This window comes from Capra hircus, chromosome 5, assembly GCF_001704415.2.
Source record: "Capra hircus breed San Clemente chromosome 5, ASM170441v1, whole genome shotgun sequence".
Classification (NCBI taxonomy): domain Eukaryota; kingdom Metazoa; phylum Chordata; class Mammalia; order Artiodactyla; family Bovidae; genus Capra; species Capra hircus.
The window spans coordinates 24569695-24588944 of record NC_030812.1 but is presented as its reverse complement, the minus strand read 5'-3'; the positions used below and the strand labels follow the sequence as shown (position 1 = coordinate 24588944).

The following is a 19250-nucleotide window of genomic DNA, read 5'->3' as shown; positions in this document are numbered from 1 at the left end:
TGCTCTGTATTTGGCTTCTAGAAGTGAGATGAGGGTCAGACACGACTGAGCGACTTCACTTTCACACATTGGAGAAGGAAATGGCAGCCCACTCCAGTGTTTTGCCTGGAGAATCCCAGGGACGGGGGAGCCTGGTGGGCTGCCGTCTATGGGGTCATAGAGAGTCGGACACGACTGAAGTGACTTAGCAGTAGCAGCAGCAATGAGATGAAAAGGCAGTGAAAGAGAGGAAGGCCTTCTCTCACTTGTAAAAGACTATGTTCTGTCCCATCGTGGCCTGCCTTCAGTTTTTAGTTCAGGCTAAGGTTATTTCTGCTGAGAGATTTTGCCAGTGCAGTGTCCTGGAATATTTATCCTTCCTTCCTTTGTTCATGCTAGTTCTTTCTTTATCCTTCCGGTTGAGCTTAAGGTGACTTTCTCAAAGAGGTCTTCTTTGACCATCCTTTTCAACTTTCCTGTGTTTGTTTTCTTCTTGATACTTCACACATATTGTTTATCTATTTGTTTACTTGTTTGGTTTTGGTCTCTTCTAAAATGTAGGGCTTCCCTGGTGGCTCAGATGGTAAAGAATCTGCCTGCAATGTGGGAGACCTGGGTTCGATCCCTGGGTTGAGAAGAGCCCCTGGAGAAGGAAATGGCAACCCACTCCAGTATTCTGGCCTGGAGAATCCCTTGGACAGAGGAGCCTGGCGGGCTACAGTCCGTGGAGTTAACAGAGTCGGACACGACTGAGCGACTTTCACTTTACTTCACTTTCTAAAATGTAAGCTAGGTGAGGGCAACGATCCTATAGTTTCAGAAAAGAAAAAAGAGTAAAAGTGTTAGCTGCTCAGTCATGTCCAACTCTTTGTGACCCCATGGACTGTAGCCTGCCAGGCTCCTCTATCCATAGGATTCTCCAGGCAAGAATACTGCAGTGAGTTGCCATTCCCTTTCCCAGGGGGGGATCTTCCCAACCCAGGGATATCTTCTGAGTTTCCCATCATTCCTATTGTGTGGAAGGCCCCCAGTAAATGTTATTGAGTGAATGAATGCGACTAATTGGCTAGTGGTTAAGAATTGTGCTTCTGCCACTAACTGTGCTCTTGCAGAAATTAATCAAGCCTTGGTTTCTTCTTGAAAGTGGAAATAATGATCACATTTGGTGTGATGGTTAAATGTGATCATACAAAATAAATGTTAGGCACTTAATTAGTGTTAACTGCAGGTTAAGTGGACATTCTTCAGGTTAATGTGCTGTTATTTAGAATTATTTGTATCAGTCAAAATCTGTATTATTTAATTTTGTTGTTACCAAGTAAGCTTTTACTCAAATCAATCAAAATAGAATTTGTTCCTGAAAAATACCCTACTAGGTTTCTTTTTCCATTAGAAAGTAAGCTCCGTGAAAGCAGGGATTTTTGCCTGTTTTGTTTGTGTTATCCCATTAAATTAATATCTATTAAATGAATGATAGGAAAGTGATGAATAATTCTTGGTTTGGTAGAGCTCTAGTTAATTATACTTCTTTTCCTTTTTTGTATCAGAAGTTGTCCAATCCAGAGGTTGCTATAATATTGTTTATAAGTACCATTTTCAAGATAAAACACCTTAGACATCTAATATAATTAAGTACAAATGATACAATGTTGTTTTGGTTTTGTTTTGTTTTTGTTATCTGATTTGCTCTCTGCTGGGAGACTGGTTTAATAGATGTATCTATAAACTTATTTTATAAATGTCTAAACAGCGTGATGTAAATAATACATCTTAAGAGAGAATGAGCGAGACTTTCAGGTCTTTCGAACAAAGATGGGCTGGTTAAGTTGTAGATAAGTGGTACTTGTAATGAGGCATTTTTGTTCCACCAATTTCCTTAGGCTGGGATATACATTACCCTGAAGATTTGAGAAGACTGCAAGTTAAAATCCATAGAGTTAGAGGCAGAGTTACTTTGGACATTCAGGTGTTTGTTAGTAAATAGAATATATCTTTTTTTTAAAAGTGCACTATAAAAAGAATAAAAGACTTCCTCATAGAAGCCTCCAGTTGTTACCATATTAAAATGACTGTCTTGTTTCACCAAATACACTGTCTCTTTTCAGTTTTGTGAACTATTTAATTATTATTTGGTGTTTAGTTGTGTAGCATCCTCCTGTGGTGTGTGTTGACATGGACACCAAACCTTCAGTTTTGAGTGGCTTCCTTCACTGAATGAAGTTCATTGTCAAACGTGTCTCTGTCTTGCCGCTGGACTATTGGTTTTCCTCACCTTGCTTTGATGTTTCCTTCTGTTTATAGACCTCTGTTTGAGAGCTCTTTTTCCAAGCTTCCAGGGACTTGTGATTGTAAGTGGTGGTCATGTGATCATGTGATCATTTAAAATAACTGAATCTCCTTTAATGAAATAAATGGCTGTCTACTGAGTGCTCTCTGTGCACCTTGCAGCATGCCGTGTTACATAAATTATCTGTTTCAGTCCTCGTAACAACCCTGTCAAATGGGTGTTATGTCCGTTTTTTAAATGAAGAAAGTGACCTTACTGCCAAAAGTACCCCATTACTAAATGGCAAAGCCAGATTTTAAGTTCTGGTCCCTTTGAACCCACATGCTAAGTGAATGTTCAGAAATTGATTAAAAGTTGTTACTTGGAATGTCTGCTGTGCTGTATAGGCTCTGGTGTATCTTTGAGTTTATTGGCTTGCTTTCCGTTTATCACCAGGTCTGAACATAGAGAAAGAGAGGAGTAACTTCCTTGGTCAAAGATTTTCATTTTAGAACAAAATCAAGTTATTAATGTAGAGCCTACCCCCTGTCCCCACTTTTACTTCATAGCATCACACTGCCTTTTGCTTATTTGTCATAGCTCTCTGATCTTAGCAGCGCCTTTGCTTTTGCTTGATATGAATTGATTAGTACCCTTCACATAGGCAGGGAGCTCTACAGAGCCCCTTGTCTGCCCATATATCCATTTGGTCTTCGTAATTCACTGTGTCTTCATAGTGGTTAAGTAATGCCTTAAGGTCACGTCATGCCAGTCAGGACAGCTGGTCATTAAGTCACTTGCTTCTCTTTGGCCCTGGGGATATCAAGTCTGACCTGGTGAACAAGGCCATCTGCTTTGTGCTTCCTTATGTTAAAATGTTCAGTCTCGATTTTGTTTGCATTGATTTTTGCTTGCTTTTGCCCAGGAGATCAGAGGTGGTAAGACTAGTATGTTAATACCTCACAGGAGCTGAGTTTTTTTTTTTTTTAAGTTGATCTGGTTGTAGGTTTTCTTCAAATTATTAAGAATAATATTATACTACACTTTTTAATTGAGACACCCATTTCTATTTCTAAAAAGGCCAGGTTGGTGGTAATTAGAAACTTGTTTTGCATAGACTCTTTGGTAGGTTTTATGTTAGAAGAATAGACTGAAGTATATGTAGTCAATATTTTTAAAAACTCACGCATTTACCTAACTTTTAAAAATAATTTTATTTTTATTTTTATTTATTTATTTATTTATTTTTGACTGTTTCTGGACTTTGTTGCTCCACGGGCTTTTTCTCTAGTTGCAGCGAGCGGGGACTCCTCTTTACTGGCTCTGCGCGGCCTTCGCTTGTGGGACATGGGCTCTAGGGCGTGTGGGCTTCAGTAGTTCTGTCTCCTGGGTTCTAGAACGCAGACTCAGTAGTTGTGCACGGGCTTAGGTGCTCCGCAGCATGTGGGGTCAAACCCCTGGACCAGGGGTCCCTGTCTTCTGCACTGGCAGGCAGATTCTTTACCACTGAGCCACCAGGGATGCCAGCACCTAACGTTTTTATACTATAGCTCCCCTGCACCCATTTATTTTAATTCCTCAGCTTTTCCAGTGTGAAAAAGTATACTCCGGATCTAACTGAAAGTACTAGTCCTATGGTCCTGTGTCCTCACTGACTTATTCAAGGAGGGGTGTTGGCAACTTTAGATTCTTCTGCCCCAAAATAGTTTTGCCTCTGGCTCTTAAGTGTCATCACACTTTCCCAAATTATCCTGGCTGTTAGCATTTAGAAGAAGAACCAGACATATGTTGTAATCATCCTTTCGATTAAAAAATTTTTTTTCCTCCTTCCAGTGTCACATGTTTGGCAGTGGTCGAGGTTCATGAAGAGCTGAGAAGTTAGATTGTGTGTAGTTTCTGTGTGACTTAGTTACATCTGGCATTGTGGCCACTGCACATGGCTTTCAGGGGATGGTGGCCCACAGGGTGGGGAAATGAGATGGGGGCCAGGGCTGCCCTGTGCAGTTAAGGTCATCATAAACATTATTCTTTTGCTCTTATAATTATTTCTCTTTTATTTTGACATGCTGTCATAATTTTAAAAAAATACATCATGGTGGACTTCCCTGGTGGTTCAGTGGTTAAGATCCAGTGCTTCCACTGCAGGGATCACGGGTTCAATCCCTGGTCTGGGAACTAAGGTCCTGCGTGCTTCACAGTTCAGTTCAGTCGCTCAGTCATGTCTGACTTTTTGCAACCCCACGGACTGCAGCATGCCAGACTTCCCTGTCCATCACCAACTCCCGGAGCCTACTCAGACTCATGTCCATTGAGTTGGTGATGCCAATTATCTCATCCTCTGTTGTCCCCTTCTTCTCCTGCCTTCAGTCTTTCCCAGCATCAGGGTCTTTTCCAGTGAGTTGGCTCTTCACATCAGATGGCCAAAGTATTGGAGCTTCAGCTTCAGTATCAGTCCTTTGAATGAATATTCAGGACTGATTTCCTTTAGGATGGACTGGTTGGATCTTACAGTCCAAGGGACTCCAAAAGTGTTCTCCAGCACCACAGTTCAAAAGCATCAGTTCTTTGGTGCTCAGTTTCTTTATGATCCAGCTCTCACACCCATACATGACTACTGGAAAAACCATAGCTTTGACTAGATGGACCTTTGTTGGCAAAGTAATGTCTCTGCTTTTTAATATGCTGTCTAGGTTGGTCATAGCTTTTCTTCCAAGAAAAGCACAGTACAACCCCCCAAAATGGCATCTTGGGCCATTCGTTCCTGCAGAACTGCTGACATTACCCAGTAATACTCAAAAAAAAAACCAAAACCCACAGTTTTGCCAGATGTGTGTCAACAACCCCAAGTTAGAGGTGACCACCTTACTCATCAGTGCAGCATACTAGCTGGTCTCTGTTGACTGTGTCTTAAATAAACCAGTTTCCTTTTTGGCAGTGGTGGCAGACATGGAATGCAGAGTCTAGCAAAAGCTGTGTCAAACAGGTTCTTAAGCTGCTTAGCAGCTAATGTCTGCTGTCACTGTCCTGGCTGAGGAAATGCCTTCTAACTGGAAAATAAAAGTTATCCTCCTGCCAAGAGACAAACATATCCATCATTTAACCTATCAGAAGAAAGGACACTGCTTCTTGTTTTGCTGAAAAAGGAACTCTTGCATCTTAATTACATTAGTCGTTAAACTGGGAAAATGAAAAAACGCCACAGAAGATGTTTAACTATAGTGCTTTGAGTATATTTATAGTTGAGGATGTTATTTGTGATATGTAAATACATTCTCTATAATTCTGCCTGATGGAAATCCTGATGACTGTCAAAAATGTTAAGTTAGCTGTATTTTCTCTTACTATATGTGAGTGCTGATAAAAACAAGCTGTTTGGAGGTGGAATTTGGCCCCGATCCATTTGGTTTGTGGAGTTGTTTTGTGTGGTTTTCTGAATTTTAGTTTATACAAGTAATGAATCCTTATTTTATATTACAGTAATTAGTTGTAAAAGTAGTTCTTTAGTTATTGGTGGAAGTAGCTTGGTTCCTATGGGTTACTATGACTATTTGGGTTGATAAAGTTAGTCCCAGGTACTGAGGGCTTCCCAGGTGGCTCAGTGGTAAAGAATGCACCTTTCAATGCAGGAGGCACAGAAGACGCGGAAAGATCCCCTGCAGGAGGAAATGGTAACTCACTCCAGTATTCTTGCCTGGAAAATTCCTTGGGTGGGCTACAGTGCATGGGATCATGAAGAGTTGGACACAACTTAGCAACTGAACACACTGAGGACTAAGTGAAGGGTTTATTAGCACTTGTCGAGCATAGCATTTGACTTGTCTAAAATATGCCTTAGAAGAGGAGTCATTTTTTCTTTTTTTCCCCTTTGGTTGTACGAGGTGACATGCAGAATCACAAAATCTGGTTCCTCAACCAGGGGTCGAACCCGTGCTTTCTGCAGTGGAAACAAGGATCTTGGCCACTCGACTACTAGGGAAGTCCCTCCATGTCTTGACTATTGCAGATAGTGCTGCAGTAAACATTTGCATGTATCCTTTGAAGCATGATTTTCTCCTGATAAAATAGATGCCTAGGAATGGGATTGCTGGGTCGTACGGTAGTTCTGTTTTTAGTATTTTAAGGAGCGTCCATACTGTCCCCCTTGTAGCTGTACCAATTTACATTCCCACCCACAGTGTAGGAGGGTTCCCTTTTCTCCACAGACTCTCTAGCATTTATTATTTGTAGATATTTTGATGATGCCATCCTGACCTGTATGAGGTGATTCAGTTCAGTCACTCAGTTGTATCTGACTTTTTGCAACCCCATGGACTGCAGCACACCAGGCCTCCCTGTCCATCACCAACTCCCGGAGCTTATTCAAACTCATGTCTATTCAGTCGGTGATGCCATCCAGCCATCTCATCCTCTGTTGTCCCCTTCTCCTCCCGCCTTCAATCTTTCCCAGCATCTGGGTCCTTTCCAGTGAGTCAGTTCTGTGCATCAAGTAGCCAAAGTTTTGGAGTTTGAGCTTCCGCATCAGTCCTTTCAATGAATATTCAGGACTGACTTCCTTTAGGATGGACTGGTTGGATCTCCTTGCTGTCCAAGGGACTCTCAAGAGTCTTCTCCAACACCACGGTTCAAAAGCATCAATTTTTCTGCGCTCAGCTTTCTTTATAGTCAAACTCTCACATCCATACATGACTACTGGAAAAACCATAGCTTTGACTAGACAGATCTTTGTTGGCAAAGTAATGTCTCTGCTTTTCAATATGCTGTCTGGGTTGGTCATAGCTTTTCTTCCAAGGAGCAAGCGTCTTTTAATTTCATGGCTTCAGTTACCATCTGCAGTGATTTTGGAGTCCAATAAAATAAAGTATGAGGTGATACTTCACTGTAGTTTCGATTTGCATTTTTCTGATTGTTGGTGATGTTGAGCATTTTTTCATGAGCCTCTTGGATATCTGTATGTCTTCTTTGGAGAAATACCTATTCAGATCTTCTGTACATTTTTTGATTGGATTGTTTGTTTTTTTGACATAGAGCTGCATGAGCTAGTTGTATATTTTGGAGATTAATACTTTGTAGGTTACTTTATTTGCAAATATTTTTTCCCATTCTGTGGATTGTTTATTCCTTTTGTTTATGGTTTCCTTTGCTTTGCAGAAACTTTTTAAGTTTAATTAGGTTCCATTTGTTTACCGTTGTTTTTATTTTCATTACTCTGGCAGCTTTTGTTTACTTTCAAATTAGATATGAGTTTGTTGGGCTTCGCTGGTGGTTCAGAGCTCTGCCTGTAATGCAGGAGACCCGGGTTCGATCCCCGGGTTGGGAAGATCCCCTGGAGAAGGAAATGGCAACCCACTCCAGTATTCTTGTCTGGAGAATCCGGTGGACGGAGGAGCCTGGTAGGCTATGGTCCACAGGGTCGCAAAGAGTCAGACATGACTGAGCAACTTCACTTTAACATTTGTTGTCCTTCACAAGAAGCTCAAGAAATACTGATACTAATGGTTAGTGTGTGTATGTACAGGGTGGGTGTTAAAAGGGGTCAGGGAAGAAATCAGGGTTTTTGTTTTGTTTTTTGATTTGCCCAGTGAATTCCTAAAGGGAAGCAGTTAGAAAGGAGAAAGAAGATAAAGCCTAGTAAAGAGTCTGTTTTACTCCACCTTTGCCTTAAAGTTTTTAATTAAATTTCCTTTCTAAGAAGGAACAATTTTTTTTTTAATCCTCAGGACTGTGATACAGTTTACTATTGTCTTACTTATCCTGAGAATAGGCCTCAAGATATTTGGAATTCTGGCCAGGTACCATCTCCAGCCTCACCCTTTCCAAATTCTCTGGAGAGAGAGGGTGGAGTAGGGTGGACTTGTCTTAAAACATGGTATAAATAGTCTTATTATAGGGAAAAGTCAAGGAAAAAGAATGTGTGATGAGAAAAATTTTTAATTTCTATAAAGTATAAATTCTGGTGAATTTATGGGGAGGTTGGATAGAGGGAAGAGAGAGTTTTAAGTCCAGAGTTATAATGTTTTGTTGAATCTGTGTGCCAGATACATTGCAGAAAGCTTTGTGTGCAGTAGCTAATTAAAGTCTTATAAACCATTTAACAGATGAGGAAAATGGAGCTAGCTCAATGAAATACAGTGAAATAGGAACAAGGGCTTATATCCAATATTCTCTGATAATCAAGAATGTACCACCCTCCAAATGCCTCAGTTAGAATGTTCCAGAAGTTGGCAAATAATTACTGAAAGTGGACGAAAGGATGCTCCCAATGTAAAATTAATTAAGATCTTCTGGGGACTTTTAAATAAATGGATTTTGTTCATATAGCAGTATTGGAATAATTTTGAGGACTACTTAGAGTTCTAGTATAATTTGCAGATACCTCCTTAATATAATTGCTAAGTTTGGAGATCAAACCAAAAGATTTAAGAGAAATATCACATGTTCTGTTTAAAAACCAAATATCCACCCCAGCCTCTTGGGGGGTGTGGGTGTGTGTGTGTGTGTTTGTGTGTATTTTCTTATCCAAGTAAGTGGGGTAAGAGGAAGTGGGTGCTTTCAATTTGAACTCTACATGGGAAATACAGTTTGCAGTTTATATTGTTGTGGTAAAGAGAGTGACTGGGGGAAAAGCTTTTCATTATATTAAGTGGTATGTGTGTGTACATTGTTTTTCCTCCTCTGAACTGCAACAGGATTTCCGGGGTGCAGTAGCCCATGCTTCCAGGCAACTTGGGAAACCAGTGATTGAGGACCGGATCCTAAATCAGATCCTGTACTACTTGCCTCAGCTGTATGAGCTCAATCGGGATCTCCTGAAGGAGCTGGAGGAAAGAATGTCAAACTGGTAAAAATGGGCCGACCAGCTTTCCCAGAGTTTCCAGTTTTAGATAAAGGCAGGAGGGACCTACACGTGACAAAGATTTGCTGTTCCTTACATTGTGTTTATTCAGTATATTGAATTTTCTTGGCAATTACCTGGAGATTGATCACTTTATTTATATATTTATTTATTTTTGGCCACACAGCACATCATGCATGATCTTATTTCCCAGACTGGGGATTGAACCTGTGCCCCCTGCATAGTGGAGGCTTGTAGTCTTAACCATTGGACTGCCAGGGAAGTCCCCTAGATTGATCACGTTAGATGGCCAGAATTCACTGGTGCACTGAGCTCAGTACTCTACATTTTTTAATTCTTTAGTAATGTCATCTCAAAAGCAAGAAGGGCCTGTATTTGGCCGATTTAACTTTCTGTAGGTGCCCTTTGATAATCAAGATTTTTGAGACTGGGAGGAGGGTTTAGTTGATATATTCACACTGGAAACATTTTAAAATGTCTGTCTTTTTGGAACCTCAAAAAGAGGAAACTGCCTTTTCTAAAGGAGACCGTTAACCAAGAGAATAGGGAGATTTTTCTGTTTGGTTTAGAAAATTTACACATGTATGACATCATTGTAGATGCTGTAGATTTCACAACCGAAAAACAATACCAAAGGTTGACTGCCATTACCCGTATTTGTGTGTTAGTCATTCCATCCTGTCTGACTCTTTGTGACCCTGTGGACTATAGTCCACCAGGCTCTCCTGTCCATGGAATTCTCCAGCCAAGAATACTGGAGTGGGTTGCCATTTCCTTTTCCAGGGGATCTTCCCAACCCAGGGATCAAACCCCAGTCTCCCACATTGCAGACAGATTCTTTTTGCCATCTAAGCCACCAGGGAAGCCCATTATGATATTTAGACAGTAATAGAAAGTTTGGTGACATCTTTAGAAGTGGGTGGCGAGTTTGGTTTAGGGAGTTGGATTTACTGTTGAAGTTCATGGTAACCCCCAAATTATTAGAACAACAACACTGTGTATCACCTACTTTCATGATAAAAAAATTTCCCTCTAAGTTTTATTTATATATAATCCATGAAAATACCTCTGCCTGTTTTGGAAATATCTTGCCTCTACATGTTGGGAAAATACGCTAAATGGTGATTAATACTTCACTGTAGCCTAAGTATAAAATTTATACTTATACAGTTTAAGGGCTAAGGAAAGACTAAAACTATAATTACACAGTTTAAGGACTGAGGAGTGACTAAAAGCTCTCTTTTAAAGGCATGCTAAAATACAATGTAATTACAGAGAATTTCCTGGTCCGTACTGTATCATTCTTCTTACAAAAAATTATCTTAGAAATTCATCTGAATTTTCTGAAGTCTCTGGCTGTACATAAGCAGGAAAGACCAGTCAGGACTGGCAGAGACCAGGCAAAATATAATGACAATCGACATGGGAAAGAGTGGGCATTAGGGGATATTTCTTACAAGGAGAGGAAGAAAAGATAAACGGATTGCTTGGAAATGGGACTCTGCTTATCAGTGGATATATTTTGGATTCTGTAATGACTCTTTTTCTTGTCTATCCCTTCTCCTTAGGACGGAACAACAAAGAATTGCTGATATCTTTGTAAAGAAGGGACCATATCTAAAAATGTATTCCACATACATCAAAGAATTTGATAAGAATATAGCTTTGTTGGATGAGCAGTGCAAGAAAAACCCAGGTTTTGCTGCTGTTGTTAGAGAATTTGAGGTATTTTTGCTACCATCGTCTGTTTTGCTACCCCTTTCTCTGTTTTGAAGCTAAAACTATCAGTAAATTCCATTTACACCAAACTAGAAAAGTTTTAGAAGTGTTAAGATATTGCTGATTCCTTCTAATTTGTATGGTAATTAAACTTTGAAACTGTGTGTCGACTTTTCTGCTCTCTTTTCCTTTCCTCTGAAGTCTTCGTGCTGTTAAGAATGGAAGTGTGATATAACTATATATATAGCTGTGGCCTGGGTTCTCATCACTGTCCAGTGAGTTGTTCTGTTGCCTTGGCAGCAAAAAAAACACATAAGACCAGGGAAAGTTAGCTGTCCAATGTCTAATGATGCTTGCACAACAGATGCTTTCTTAACATGCATTGTCATTATGCTTTCATAATTATCCTGCATACCAGACCCTGGAGGTATATATTTAGAAACAAATAGAACCCTCTGAACAAATCTGAAAAAACTCTTCCCTTCTCACTTGAGTTGTGTAAGAACCCCAGGACATCTTAGGATGCGGGGACATTTTCCCTTGGCCATTTTGTTGTCTCCCCGCAATTAATACCTGTTATGGAGATTGGAGGTGGGGCTCAGAAGTGGGCACCAGTATCTGTTATACATACTATAGAAAACAACTTTAAAGGCAGAATCAAATGTCCTCATGGTCAAGTCAGAAGGGTTCCAGAATCAAATGTTTGCATAAACAGTGTGATTTGGGGCTGTCCTTTGTAGCCGTTCATCTGGGAGAGTTTACATTCTTCAGGCTTATAAGAGGTTTGTTTAGCAAGGCTGTTTTTCAGGTTGTCTTTATTTTCTGCCTTCTCCCCAGTACCAACTGTTATTATGAGTATATTGACAACAGGCTCTGATGTTTATTTGAATACAGTTCCCAGTAGTTTTATTTCTGGGCTGGGAATTTCCTCATCAATCAGTGATTTCAGAGACCTACCTACAAGAGAGGGTGGGCTCCATGGTGAGTCAGCTCCGGTCTCCCTCTCAGCGTAGGAGTTGTGCCTTAAAATAAAGGGAGTATCTCCATGAACCCCCTCCTGGAGTTGCTGGCTATTTAAAACTTGGCTTCCCAAGAACTTGAATCTGGGTCTCTTGCTTCGGAGGAAAATGCTCGTGTTTACTTTGGATGCCTTTCCTTTCAGGTGAGCCCACGCTGTGCTAATCTGGCCCTCAAGCACTACCTGCTCAAGCCGGTTCAGAGGATTCCCCAGTACAGGCTGCTGCTAACAGGTGGGTTTCCCTGACAGAGTACCACCCAAGGAACTCCTGTCACACTGAGGACACCCTGCCTTTCCTGAGAACACTTCTGTTTTTCTGTCTATCCAGTAGCTGCTTTTCCGAACACGGGAATTTATACGTTGCTGGTGGCCTCACATAGATATCACCAGAACTGAGCTGCTTCCAGTTCTTTGATCATCCGTGTGCATTCTCTGCTCTGGGCCTTCCTGCATGTTAATTTGTTTTGCTCAGAACTTCTTTTACTGTCTCAGCCCCACAACCTTGGGTCATTTTACCTGCTTAATATTATTAATTCCTAGAAGGTGCTTTTCCAGCCACTCAAGAATGAGGTTTAGAGGATCATTCCCACATATTTGAATATCAACTACTATGACCCTGGGGCTTACCTGGTGGCTCAGATGGTAAATCTCCAGCAATGCAGGAGACTTGGGTTTGATCCTTGGTTATGAAGATCCCCTAGAGAAGGGAATGGCTGCCCAGTCCAATATTCTTGCCTGGAGAATTCCATGGACAGAGGAGCCTGGCAGGTTACAGTCCATGGTTTCACGAAGAGTCAGACACAACTGAGCGACTTAAAAGACTTTCACTTTTTCACCATGGCCCTAGTCACTTACTTCAGAGGGTTGTTACAACGGTTGATTGATGAGCTATGTGCTTAGAGTAATGCCTTGCTCATAGGGAAAGTGAAGTCTCTCAGTCATGTCTGACTCTTTGCGACCCCATGGACTGTAGCCCACCAGGCTCCTCAGTCCATGGAATTTTCCAGGCAAGAAGAGTACTGGAGTGGGTTGCCATTTCCTTCTCCAGGAGATTTTCCCAACCCAGGGATTGAACCCGGCTCTCCCACACTGCAGGCAGATGCTTTACCGTCTGAGCCACCAGCCTTGCTCATAGTAAAGTCTAAATAAGTATTAGCTGCTATTATTAGATCCTTATCATCATCATCACTGTCACTGTGTCGGGCCATTGTCTGTATCTTCTACTAGAGCTTCAGGATTACTGGGCTGCGTGTCTTGTTTACCAATGTAATCATTTAAAAAAGAAGGAAAAGAAAACTATGATTTGAATGGAGGAGGCTCAGGACTTTATATTCATTGGCTCTTTAAATCTTCACCATAGCTATGCATATTTCACATACTTACACAGATGAAATTACAGGTTTATAGTGATTAAGTTGTTTGGCATCACAAAAAAGCCGGTTATAGTCTCAGTACCAAGCATAGTATCAAACACATACTATTAGGTCCTCTGTGGTATTTGCTGAAATGTATTGGATGTGCAATGACTTAATATATATATAGTACCATTAAGAGTTGTTTCTAGGACTTCTCTGAATGTCTGTGGTTAAAACTCCCGTCTTCCAATGCAGGGGGTACAGGTTCAATCCCTGGTCTGGGAACTAAGATCCTGCATGCCAAAAAAAATTTTTTTTAAAAAGGAATTGTGTTCAAATACACAAGAATATTCAAATGCCTCCACAGCTCTAAATTCAGTCCGTTGTAATTTTGTGTAATAGGTTTTGAGGTACTGTTAGTGTTCTTAAGAAATGGCATGCATGCTTTTGTCCTTAATCACTTTCTCTTAAGCCAAGAGCTTAATGGAATGAGGGAAATGAATTCTGGAAAGCCAAGATTTCTTGATTTCACTTTAGGCAAACCCATCCTTCCAAGCTTCCCTGGTGAACCACTGGTGAGGAATGCCTGCCTTTAGCCCCAGGACTGGCTACCCTAGGTATTTCTACTTAATTTGAATTTCTCTCTGTGAAATCAGGCACAGGATTTCTCTCTGGAGTGACATAAGGCAAACCAAATAATTTCAGGATATCCTGTCCATCTGTACTTTCTTTCCTCTGCAGTTGGCAGAGATTTAGAATACACAGGGCAAAAGGAAGTGCCCATGCATGTGTTGTGTTTTTGCTAGATAAATTCAATGCTTTATCATAAATGAGCTATTGAAGGGCTCAGGCTATTTCTACAGCTGTCAAATTAAGTACTGTTTTTAGTGGCAAAAGACAACTATGGTTTTCAAATGGGAGAAGAATGGAGCAAGGTCCTGAAATTTTCATGTAAAAATATATTTTTTCCCACACTATGACTGATCTAAGTAAAAGTTACACATGTGTTTAATGTAGGTTTCATGCTGGGCTTGATTTTAATTGATGAATGGTGAAATAGCAATAGCAAGTTTTAAAAATTCTCTGTAAGAGAACAGGTTTCAGTTGTTTCATTGTTTTATAACCAAGGTGATATGAGATTGGAGTTAGTTTTGAGCTGTGTCTTCTTTAATCTTAAAGCCCCCCCCCCCCATTTCTTAACCTGGAAAATCTACAATATTTAAATGGTGTACAATACTTTATATATAGTAGACTCTTAATAATTGTGGATTTATTGAAAGGTAAAGGTAATACTTGACTTGTTCAAGGTTGCAAACTGAAGTGAAGTGAAGTTGCTAAATCGTGTCCGACTCTTTGTGACCCCATGGGCTGTAGCCTACCAGGCTCCTCTGTCCATGGGATTTTCCAGGCAATAGTCCTGGAGTGGATTGCCATTTCCTTCTCCAGGGGATCTTCCCAACCCAGGAATCGAACCCGGGTCTCCTGCGTTGTAGACAGATGCAAAGTCAGGACTAAAGTTAAAGAAAGAACATAGACTTTGTAAAGCAAAGACTTCATATTCATTCTGTGCCTTTTCTTCTGTTGATTCAGATTCTTCCCTTCCTCCACCCTGACCTGAGTCCCCCATCCCTCCAAAGCCATCTCTGATTACTTCAGTTCTCCTTGATCCTTAGTATCGGTGCAGTGTGACTTAGTAAACATTTATTTGGATATTGATTCCTTAATTTGGTTATAAACCCCTTGAGGTCAATGAGTGAGTTTTTGTTCTTGTTGTTGTTTTGTGGCTTCCCTGGGCCTTGTTGCTGCCCACGAGCTCTCTCTAGCTGTGGCAAGTAGTGGCTGCTCTTTGCCGAGGTGTGAGGGCTTCTCATCACAGTGGCTTCTCTTGTTGTGGAGCACAGGCTCTAGAGTGCAGACTCAGTAGTTGTGGCACACAGATTTATTTCCTGTGCAGCATATGGGATCTTCCCAGACTAGGGACCAAACCTGTATCCTCTGCATTGGCGGGCGGATTCTTAACCTCTGGACCACCAGGAAGTCCTGATGAGTGAGTCTTTTAATTCATAATTTAGTACACCCCAATATATCTGGGTCAGTTTGGGATCACTTGAAAGCTATTTAGGAAATAATTTTTGTTGATTTTAAGCTACATTTAAAGCATTCTTTTAACCAAAATATCTTTAGCCTAAAGGACAACATTGAGAGAGAGAATTTCAGGGATGTTCTCTTCTCCAGAGAGGTGAAATGTCCTGCCCCAGCAACACAAATAGTATTAACTGAAGAATCTGTGATCATATAATCCTTAAGGACATATGGGAATTGATGTCAACAGTTTGTTTTATATGTCTTTTTATTTAAAACTCTGATTTTCCAATACTCCTTTTTGTCATGTTCTGATTTTTCTTTTCCTTGCAAGATATTTCTGCTTTAGTTATCAAAGTGCACCTTTCTATGCATTTAGATTTTTTATAAGTTGGACTTTAGGTCTTAAGTTAGCATCAATTCAGATGTGTGAATTAGCTGGATCTTCATCTTTGGATAAACAAAGTCAATGATTTAATCCTCCAAACAACCCTATGAGGGAAGAACTTTTATTTCCATTTTAGAAATTCTAGGGGCACAGAGAGAAAGAGTGAGAGTATTTGAGGCAACTCCTGACAACTTTGATTTATTGGGCAGAGAAAGGGAAGGATTCCTGCCCGGCTTGGTGTAAGTAGATTTGTGCCCACTTTGGCTTCTGGGGAAGGGAAGATTGAGAAATGCAGGGATGGAGTGCAGATAAGATGGTTTCTTTTGGAATTCTGCTAGAGAGAGGTAAGTGGAAATCCCTGGATACAGCAGTCCTGCCTCCTGTTCAAACAACCACCCTATTGTCTTGCAGTGTTTTCTTCAGGACCTAATTTGCGTTTTTAGTGGGTATTTTTTTTAGACTCTCTCTTCCTTCATTGTAGTAAAATTTCCAACGAAATTCTTGATAATGTTTTTCTAAACTCAACTCAAAATAGGATCCAAGAAAATGTCTATGTTGTATAATGAAATGCTTAAGATCAGATTTTTTTTTTTTAAGTAGTAAATAAAGTGACTTAATTTAAGAAGGGAAACTTGTAAATTCTGCCTTTATTTTGGCCACTTAAGACCAGTGGATCTGGCCAGATCTTTATGTCTGTGTGGGGCCCAAACCCTGTTTGGAGTTAGGACAAAGGGGGATCTTGAAGCAACAGTGAGGAAGCAGTTCTTTTTAAACACACAGATGCTGCTGAAGAAACAACATTAATTTTTATTTTCTACCTCCTCATCAGTTCAGGGTAGAGACTATCTGTTTTATCCTAACTCAGTGCCTGCAGAGATTCTGGAACATAACAGGGACTCAATAAACTGAAAGGGCTCAGAGAAATAAGCAGTGTTTCTTTTTATGAGGTTGAGAATTCCTATATGGTAGTGCCAGTGAACATTTGTTGGATGGATGGATCGATAAATTTCTTTTAAAAAATAAAAGAGTAAAAACAGTCTTCCAGTTATCCAGAAACAAACCTGTGGAAAGGACTGAAATGCTTCCCTTTCCCCATCTTGTCTCCATCGTAGGATTTGCTGACTAGTTTTCCTCTGCTCTGCTTCCTGCTCTTTCCATTTCCCTTTTTATGGTCCAGGCCAGATCTTTCTAAACTCATGCCAAGTTATGGCGGTATCTTCCTACTGGTCATGCTGTTCTTATCAAGCCCCCTTCCAAGAAGACCTTTGGAAAAAGCACACTCCTCCCGTGTATCCCGTTGGCTCTCATACCACCACACTCAACACTACTAACACCAGATATATAGGCTTTTTTTCCCCTATACCAAGCAATTCTCTTTAGCACCAGCTCGGTGTCCCATAATTCAGGGGTTCCCAACCTCTGACATCTAACACCTGATAATCTGAGGTGGAGCTGATGTAATAATACAAGTAAAGTGCACAATCAATGTAACACACTTGAATCATCCCAAAACCATCCCCCCACACCTGGTCCATGGGAAAATTGTCTTCTACAAAATGGGTTCCTGGTGCCAAAAAGGTTGAAGACTGCTGCTGGCATTTAATTCGGTTCTGACAGTGTCTGCCTAGAGGTAGTGGGCTCAGTCCCACAAGACAGACCCTTCCAAACTTCAGGTGCCGTTCACAAGTCTCAGGCTGCAGCCTCTATTTCTGACCACTGTAAATCTGGGTTCCCATGACTTTCTCCTTAGGTTTGAAAATTTGCTAGAATGGCTCACAGAGTTCAGGGGAACATCTATTTACATTCACTGGCTTATTGTAAAAGGGTATGATAAAGCAGAAAAATGAGCTTCATATGGAAGAGATACTCAGGGCTAAGTATGTGGGTTGGAACTCCCATGCCCTCTCTGGGCACTCCAGCTCCCTAGAACACCACCACATCCTATCCTCTGGTATTTTTATGGAGGCTTCATCGTGGAGGCATGGCCCATCATTAACTCCACTTCTAGTCCCTCTTCCCTTCCTGAAGGATGGAGAGTGGTGCTGGAAGTTTCAATCATGGTTTAATCTTCCTGGTGACCCATCCCCATTTAGGAGCCCACTAAGAGTCACCTTGTTACAACAAAAGATACTGTTGTCACCTAGGAAATGCCAGGGTAGCTTTGGGGTGTGTGTGTGTGTGTGTGCATGTGTGTGCAAGCACTAAGTCGCTTCAGTCATGTCCAACTCTTTGTGACCCTATGGACTGTAGCCCGCAGGCTCCTCTGTCCGTGGAATTCTTCAGGCAAGAATGGGAGTAGGTTGCCTTGCCCTCCTCCAGGGGATCTTCCAGACCCAGGGATCGAACCCATGTTTCTTACGTCTCCTGTATTGACAGGCAGGTTCTTTACCACTAGCATGTCCTGGCAAGCCCATTTTTGTCAGAACTAAGGTCAAAGAACGGAAAGAAAGAAAGGGAAGTTGCTCAGTGTGTCTGACTCTTTGTTACCCCATGGACTGTAGCCCGTTGTCAAGAATACTGGAGTGGGTTGCCATTTCCTTCTCCAGTGGATCATCCCACCCAGGGATCAAACCCAGGTCTCCCACATTGGAGGCAGGCTCTTTACCATCTGAGCCACCAGGGAATCCAGATATTAGGACAAAAGATGCTCCTGCTGCTTCTGTCATTTAGAAGAGTGTGAAGATTTGGGGAGCTTTGGGCCAGGAACTGGGAGCAGAGACTCTGCAGTTGGCCTCTGGTATCTGCAGACTCACAACTCACGCACAGGGAGGGCTGACTGTACTGTACCATCTTAGATAAGTGAATTGCACATCCAGATTTTGGTATCTGAGCAGAGTGCTGGAACTAAATCTCCCACAGATAGCGAGGGATAGCTGTATACAGTTTCTGTCATTTTGCAGACATACTTTTAATTTACTTTTTAGAAAGGTTGAAAACTTGCTTATCGTACCACAGTGAGGGATACATGTCGTTACCCATTTATCCAAAGTCAAGAATGAACCGTAATGGAAAGTCTGGATTTGAGGTGGTTATGGGGTGTCAGTGTAGGCTCCTCCATTGTATGATATGCGCCACGCTGATGGGGTGTGTTGATGATGGGGGACACTGCATGTGTGAGGGCGGGGGATATGTAGGAAGTCTTCATATCTTCTCCTCAGCTTAGCTGTAAATGTAAAACTGCTCTAAAAAGTTAAATCTTACTTTAGAAAAAAAATTATTTGTCCACAGTATAAAGACCACCACTATTAAACGTGTTCTTTGTAAGTGAAGAATGGTGCAAGTCTTACTTTCCTTTGCTCTAGCTGCGTTCATTATCTGACTGTCTCCTCAAACCTGACTGTCAAGGGCAGAGTTTCTCCTCCATTCATTGACCACTCTCTCATTCAAGCAGTATTCACATGGCTGGCGCTGAGCTGGGCACCTTTATGCACAACGCAATGGTGGTCCCTGCCCTTATTGAGCTTATAGTCCTATTCTTTGGGAGCCACACCCAACCCCTCAGGTTCGCTCCCAGCTCTTCCTCTTCTTGCCTAGAATTTATATTGATCTGGTCATTTGTTTGAGTGAGAAGATTCTGAGGATTTATTTTC

The 19250-nt window shown here is 41.2% G+C and overlaps 1 protein-coding gene across 2 annotated transcripts in view; it reads left to right on the top strand.

Moving 5' to 3' along the window:
- Positions 1-19250, top strand: part of FGD6 (FYVE, RhoGEF and PH domain containing 6) — a 107782-nt gene that overhangs the window by 56448 nt on the left and 32084 nt on the right. For both annotated transcript variants that reach the window (XM_005679831.3, XM_005679832.3), the window contains exons 6-8: positions 8932-9083; positions 10667-10823; positions 11980-12067. In XM_005679831.3, coding sequence (XP_005679888.2) covers positions 8932-9083; positions 10667-10823; positions 11980-12067 — 397 coding nt within the window. The remainder of the gene's footprint in view (positions 1-8931; positions 9084-10666; positions 10824-11979; positions 12068-19250) is intronic.